We start from the raw sequence: 7,377 nt of genomic DNA on the forward strand, positions 1-7,377 counted from the left end.
TCTTCGTTAGAAATGCACAGTTTATTTCAACGCGCCAATAAAAAAAGCCCAACATTTCCAGATCACAGAACGTTAACACAATAAGAGTTTTGCATTAGTCTACTAATAAGACTTGTTAAAGATCCAGATTCATGCCAATTGTTAGTCAATAGAAACAGCCTTCTAGGACGAAGCCCTTACATTTATAAAGACACCACAAAATCCCTTATAATAATGTAAACAAAATAAATTTTCTTCTTAAACTTTTTAAATTTGAACCCATTCTTTCAGGACTTGCACTCCTTCAAGGGCTTCCTGATGGTGAATGACTGAAAGGGAAAGAAAGAGATTTAAGAGCAACTCCTCCAGTAAAAACCAACAGAAAACTGTGAGTGCTACCCCAGGTTTCTCTCCTCTGCTCAAGAGCCCTCCCCACAGTTTTCATGTACACCTTTGTAAGTAACAACTGCTTTAAGTTTGAAAAGGGCAGGCAAGACAAGAGCCGTGAGCTGCGACAGCTAGGTGAGGCACCCGGCCTGCTCAGAAAGCACCTTGGAGCCTGCGCTCCAGCTGTGCGGAGGAATTCCTGCTCTGCCAGAACCTACACGGTTCCAGTTTAGGGCTAGTGCCGTGGGGCACTATCACCAATGATGGCAATTCCGGCACATACTTCTCTGGTTCCACAGGAAAACTTACTTCTCGCTTCACAGTGCACAGCAAAATTCGGGAGCTGTGCAAGAGCCAGCTGTGAGGAGCCACCAGCGGGAATTTAATCCTACCAACGTGTCCATGGTTTGCTCCATACCTTATATTGCTCACTTCTTTCCCAGATTGTGAATTCCTCAGGAACTTTGGGATAGCTGATTCTCATTTGCCCACATTTTCTGTTGTCCGTTAAGATTTCATTAAAGTAGGTTACCTTCAAGTTATCATCCCGTTCTGACTACCAGCAGTAGGAAGTGCCCACAGAACTTCATCTTTTCATAGTAGGAAGCACCCGTAAGAATTCATCTTTTCATAGTTCACAAATTAAGACAAGTAAAAAAAAAAAAACCTTTTTTATCCTTGCACAAGTTACCTTCTATAGCAACTACCCCAGACACTAGCTCAATGGAACAGTATGGCATGCTCCAGTTTTAAGATATTCCTACCTTCTCTTTGGAGATGGTGATCTGGACTTTGAGCGACTGTTAAAAAAAACAACAACAAAACACACACACACAAAAAAAACACAAACCAAAACAGTCAATGTAGTAAACTTGTATACACTCAGTAACCACTTTTGACCATTTAATAACATTAAGAACAGTTTGATGTTAAATATATTAAAAGACACTACCCTTAATGCTGCCCATAGCAGGTATAAAGAATTACTTTAAGCAAGAAGCTGCAGTGGAGAAGGAAAACTGCTGAAAAGCTGGAGCCCTCAGGAAAAGAGCAACACACAGCTTCAAAGCAGCTGTAAAACGATCACAGTCACCCTGCAAAGCAGGAGCAGCAGATCAAGTAGAGGACAGTCGGGAACACCAAGAACTACCAGACAGTTGATAACAAAGGTAGAGAAAGACATACCCCAAATCCTGTCAAAAATACTTTCTGTCACGATCACGGATTAAGCAAAAAAACTGTATCCGCAATCCTTCTGGAAGAATTGCCTATTGTCCCACAAAAATCAGCTATTAAAAAAACCCCATAAAAATAACGTGAAAAATATTTTAAAATCAGGTATTAAAAAATAAAACCAAACCAGCAATAAAAACCAAACAAAAAAAATCCCCAAAAACCTATTCCACGTGCAACTGAAATACTGGTCCGAGCAGAGATTTTGAATCATGACCAAAAAAACCATAAAAATACGGAGTGCTACTTGTATTGATACGCTCACCTTTTAGCAGGTAAGCCAGATTTAGATCTACCATGGGACCCAGACCTACAACAGGAGAAAAATAAAGCTCAGCAAAGCAGACAGTGGCATGCACATACAATGCAAGTCAGCTAAACCAGCAACAGCAAATTCATACTACATAGCATCCCAAACCAGAGAGGGAGGCTCGGGCGCCACAGACTTCTCAGGACATTTCAGGAGAATCCTTCAGCTCTTATTCCAGAGCCCCCACTTATCAGAAGATAAGAGTAAAAGCACAAGCAGCTCCCCAGCAAAGCTTCAGTTACCACTTCCACAAGACACAACACCTTGTACCAGGCTCCCAGACTTTCTCCCCGCCTGCAAGTATGCCCTCCGCAATGAAAAATATAGTTCCAAGTGTCATCTTAGAAAAACCTTTTAGTAGCACATTAAGAGCCTGGGAGTCAGGCGTATTTGCTGAAGAACTGAGGTATTCTTCATATCAAGCTCCCAGTGCCACTTTTATTTAACGATAACATTGCCTTTTCATCAGTTATCCTAATGAAAACACCATTTCAGTTTTCTCTTCAATATCTGCCAACTAATGTGTAAACTATTCCCAGTTCATCTTACTAATTAAAATCTACTCAAACAGTGAGGCTTTCCTCCCACATTTCTCATGTTACTTTACCAACTCCAGCGTTCGCTCTTACTTAGAAAATATTTGTGCTCCTAGAGCGTCAGAATTCAGGCATGCGGTATTGCAGCTGCCCCATCCCTGGAGGTGTTCAAGGCCAGGTTGGACGGGGCTTGGAGCAACCTGGGCTGGTGGGAGGTGTCCCTGCCCAGGGCAGGGGGGTTGGAACTCAATGATATTCAAGGTCCCTTCCAACTCTAACCATTCTGTGATTACTGAACATCAGAAAGCCCAGTGTTCAAGACAGTCAGTTGTTTAACAGACTTGGCCAAAAAAGTACAAAACTTTTCTTCTTTCTTCTCAGAACTGTTTTTAAAGGGTAATCAAGATTCACCTTCACACGGCCTATTAAGTAGAAGTACTACATGGACACTGTTGATGTAAGTTAAACAGAGTTATGTGCCACTGCTTTGAAACCTTCCTGATCACTATGCAGAGGCATCATCTGTCACAGTTCCCAACACCATCACCAGTAATTTTGTTACTGTATCACAGTTACACAGGAAGGAGTTGCTGACAACTACCCGGAATTTGTATTTTGTAGCACCAGCATTATTTCCTTTGGTAAGAAATACCGTAAGGCAGCACACAAGAACATCACCTTCCTGCAAGAACTGCTCACAAGTCTTCCTTCTGAGAGGCACAGCAACAAAGCAGGACTGAAGATCAGAAGCTCTCAAAGCAACACCAGTTACATACCGGTATTAGCAGAGGACCAGCACTGGCTAATACAGAAAGGAGTTTTCACAGTAACTTCAGTCCTGAATTACCCCTTTCCACCACTTCCACAACGGCAGACCTAGGCAAAGTCAGCATTCCTTGGAAATTTCGATGTATCAAGTCTTTCATGCAGAAACAGGACTGTCCCAGAACAAGCAGTCATCAAGCAACATCAGCAGTAACCAGACTCTTCTGCAGTAGCAGCATGCGAGTCAAGCCTGGCTAGTCACCTCCAGCATTAGAGACCTCTGTAAGTCAGGACAGCTCTAGTAATAATCATCACCATCCCGTTAAATGCTCAATGTGCAAGTCCTAAAGTAGCAGGCAGACCTCTTAAAAAACATTTATTTTCTCTATTCTAATGCAAAAACAAAAGGCAACTTCTTCCAACTTATGAGCTCACTCTCACGTCCATCACATTTTTATCCTACTCTTTCACCCTTCTTCCAACTCAGACTTAAAGGACAGAGGAAAATAATGCAGGAGCATTTACTCTATACCCATTTTCCTTAACTTCCATTTCAGCATAGAAAACATTCAGAACAACAAAACCAGGGCTATGTGTCAGAGACATCCTTCAAAAACACTACCTGTGGCATCAGGACTCACAGTCCTGTTCACTCAGCCCTCCAAACCTCTGAAGTCAAGTGTGCTACCCCATGTAACGTAGTTTTTAGCACTACAGCAATCTAATTAGATCTAACACTCAGAACTGGAACTGACAGAGCTGAAAAGCCACAGTGGCAACCTTCTCATCTCCCTCCTCCCCCCGCAGCGTTTGGGATTTACACCAAAACATCACAAGAAAAACCCAAGCAGTGTTTCCTGTGGGACACAAGGTCAAGTGTTCTCTACATGCATAGGCATTAACTAGTTTTCAGAACTTCTCTCCACAAACTTTATATCATATTGTGGGAAAGTATGATAAGAAGATAGACAAGGAGGACTGTAAACAGTCTCAAGTGACCCGCAGCTGGGGTGCTGAAAAACACACAGAAACACAGAATAGTCTAGGTTGGAAGGGACCTTTAAGATCGAGTCCAACTATCAACCTAACACTGCCAAAACCCACCACTAACCCACGTCCCTCAGCACCACGTCTACCCAGCTTTTAAATACCTCCAGGGATGGCAACTCCACCACTGCCCTGGGCAGCCTGTTCCAATGTTTGATAACCCTTTCTGTGAAGAAATTTTTCCTGATATCCAATCCAAACCCCTCCTGGTGCAACCTGAGGCCATTTCCTCTTATCCTGTCACTCGTTCCTTGGGAAAAGAGGTCGACCCCACCTCGCTAGAACCTCCTTTCAGGTAGCTGTAGAGAGCGAGAAGGTCTCCCCTCAGCCTCCTTTTCTCCAGGCTAAACAACCCCCAGTTCCCTCAGCCGATCCTCATAAGGCTTGTGCTCCAGACCCCTCACCAGCTCCGCTGCCACACGTATCACACTAATTGTTTTTCAGCCTCGTGCGTTGGACAAGCAGAACACCTGTGTTTACGTAACACAGGCCCGTGATAGACTTGAGGCACCCTGTGGAACACACCTGAGATTTCTCTCTGCTGTGAGAGAAAGATCCAAGCACAGTGGTAAACTACACCTGCATCAACCCCTGATTAAAGAGGGGAAAACAGCAGGCTCGGTGATCATCTAGCAGGGACAGAGCTCTGCCGTGCCTGCATCCCCCTGCCTGTGTGCCTCTGCCCCGGTGCAGCTTTGGGGATCCCTCGGTTGGCGAGGTAATGAACATAAATTTACTCTTTGCATTTCATCCATGCTTTTGTGGTTGTTTCTGTGTACTACCTGTGCCGGCTCACATATGTATTTATACTTTGTTTATGGCTACATATACTACCTACAGACCAAAACAAACCTCCTGTTTATTACAAGAAAACGACCGCTACTTTAATCCATGAAAAGGCATAAATTATTAACGTTAAGCAGAGATATTGCTATGCTGCATAACCTCCTAACCCCTTCCAGCCAAATTTCCCTGGGGAAGGAAAAAGAAAAAGAATAAGCTATTATTGGCTTGAATTAAAACAAGTGTTTTACCTGCTTCGAGGCCATACAACAGACCGGGACCTTGAGCGCGATCTGGACCTAGATCTAGGGAAGGAGGAAGGAAAAAAAAAAAAAAAAAAAGCAGTGAAAGCTCAACTACTACTACTACATGATTCATACACCTGAGGTACTATTCTTTGACTTTCATACTGACCTCAGAGAATTTTATTATTACTATTGGTTTTGCAGAAGTAACCTTTGTTATTAGAAAGCTGTAGTATGTTTCGCCAGTACTACCATCGATGTAAGAAATCCCACCGCCCTACTCAACTAAGGATAATTACTGCCTGTATCCTTGAAGGTGAAGTAGGAAACTGTGACCATACATCTAGGCTGTAACTTTGTTATGGTACAAAAAACAGCTCAGAAACAGCAGTTGCAAAATTATATGCTTAGGTTTTTAACTTCAAAGAAAGCATTCAGAGTAGCTCTCACGGATCTAACACCATGAAGGTTCCTGCAAACACTCAGACTGCAAAATACAAACTTAACATTAACTCCAACAGTTATGATCCCTTCAACAGTGCTGTGGGTTTCTTAGAAAACACATACCTTGATCTCCTTAAAGAACCAGACCGAGATCTGCGGGGTGAAAACGATCTATACCTACGAGGAGAGATTGACCTGGACCTGCGGTAGGAAGCTGACCTTGATCTACAAAACAAAGGGGAAAAAAACCACCAAAATTACTGCAGGGTACTTTTCACAAGACTACAGAAAGGGGTGGAGCAGAGGAAAAAGAAACAAAAAGCAGGAAAACACAAGCACCAGAACCTTACCTCCTACCACGACTGCGACTGCGTGACCGAGAATACCTTCTTCCTCGGGACCTCGAACGGGATCTAGACCGGGACCTGGTTTTAGGTTAGAGAAAACAGGTATCAGGAAACAGCTACAGCAATCGGTGCACATGAGGCCCTGCTGAAGTCAAAACTGATTTCAGACAACTAAAAAAAGAAAAAAAAAAAAAGAAAAGAAAAGAAAAACAAAACCAAAATAACAAAAACACACCACTAGCATCTGTCAGTTGGAAAAAATCTCTGGGCCTACTTGTCTTGAGCATTTTTACTACCTAGAAAAATGTTAAAAGCTGAATTACATTGCAGAATTACATTAGAATAGAAAACACTGTAATGCGTATTTAAAATAAACCTTGCAAGTTTGCAGGTCGACCCTCTTTGGCCCAAGGTCTAGCAGATCTAGACGATCTAGAAGTATCTATAGCCGATCGCTGCATCTAGGTGTTCTCTTCAATCTAACGACGATCAAACTGACAGCCCAATGAGCCAGGGTGAGGCTTGATTGACGCAAGAAGATTTTTCTAGGTGGGAATGTGGTCAATCTGGTGTTCCTCTTTCTAAACCGGAGGGGGGCCCCAATTGAAAGCCAAATTTACTGTTACGGCGATCACCGTCTCAAATTTTCTGCCCTTAAAGAATAAGGTGAAGCTACGTGTAGATGGCTCGAGGGGATCTGGCCTCTTATGCTGATCACCTCAAGGTCTAGGAGGATCTTAAGTGTCGGATTTGCAAGGCGCCTCAGCATGAAATCTTAAGGCTCGTGACATTCTGAATCAAGGCGACTGACTCAAACGAAGAAACCTGAAAGGTTTTGACCAGGTTGATTATTAAGATATTAACATTTGATAGAAATAGCAACAAATTTTAATATACACCTATACATTTATTCTAGCGTTAAATTTTAAAGAAAACTGGCGTAACATGCTGTTCTTTGCTAACAAGAGCTACACAAAAGTGAGCCAGCGAGGCGCCCCAGCCGCTGTGGCCCCGCACATACCTGCTCCTCCTTCGGCGACTATAGCGGTGACAGTCATAGGCATAGTGGCCTTTCTCACCACACTCATAGCATCTGTCATTAGGGTCAAAGGGGCGCCGTGCAGGAGGCCTGTCGTAACGGGAGCGGCGAGGCATCCCTGTTGACACTTCCACTCTAACCCTGGAGCCACATATTATCCTGCAAGACACAGTATGTATTAATCACAGGAACGCTTTTCTCCCCTCTGCTTGTTACAGGCAGAGCGGATATCGATGACTGGTGGGGGCTGAGGAGGTCAGAA

General features: G+C 43.3%; 1 protein-coding gene across 2 annotated transcripts; it reads right to left on the bottom strand.

The window, feature by feature from the left end:
* On the bottom strand, positions 1 to 7,267 carry LOC104293041 (serine/arginine-rich splicing factor 7-like). 2 transcript variants are annotated; one of them, XM_009892480.1, is made up of 7 exons: positions 7,098 to 7,245; positions 6,080 to 6,154; positions 5,853 to 5,954; positions 5,292 to 5,345; positions 1,865 to 1,909; positions 1,131 to 1,166; positions 1 to 308 (listed from the first exon to the last, which is right to left on the bottom strand). In XM_009892480.1, the coding sequence occupies exons 1-7, from the start codon at positions 7,229 to 7,231 to the stop codon at positions 284 to 286; spliced, it is 471 nt and encodes a 156-aa protein (XP_009890782.1). In that variant the 5' UTR covers positions 7,232 to 7,245; the 3' UTR covers positions 1 to 283. The 2 variants fall into 2 exon arrangements, with proteins under 2 accessions (XP_009890782.1, XP_009890784.1); XM_009892482.1 differs by lacking the exon at positions 1,865 to 1,909 and having other exon boundaries at positions 6 to 308; positions 7,098 to 7,267.
* Between the last annotated feature and the right edge of the window lie 110 nt (positions 7,268 to 7,377).

Source organism: Charadrius vociferus, unplaced genomic scaffold (genome assembly GCF_000708025.1).
Source record: "Charadrius vociferus isolate BGI_N301 unplaced genomic scaffold, ASM70802v2 scaffold139, whole genome shotgun sequence".
NCBI classification, from domain to species: Eukaryota; Metazoa; Chordata; class Aves; order Charadriiformes; family Charadriidae; genus Charadrius; species Charadrius vociferus.

What these genes read in the sequence shown, in the direction of transcription:
- LOC104293041 (XM_009892480.1), bottom strand. Translation starts at nt 7,231, where the DNA reads ATGCCTCGCCGCTCCCGTTACGACAGGCCTCCTGCACGGCGCCCCTTT. An exon ending in AGTCGCCGAAGGAGGAGCAG is followed by an intron (nt 6,155 to 7,097) that starts GTATGTGCGGGG and finishes ACCTAAAACCAG; the next exon opens with GTCCCGGTCTAGATCCCGTT. An exon ending in GGTTCTTTAAGGAGATCAAG is followed by an intron (nt 5,346 to 5,852) that starts GTATGTGTTTTC and finishes CTCCTTCCCTAG; the next exon opens with ATCTAGGTCCAGATCGCGCT.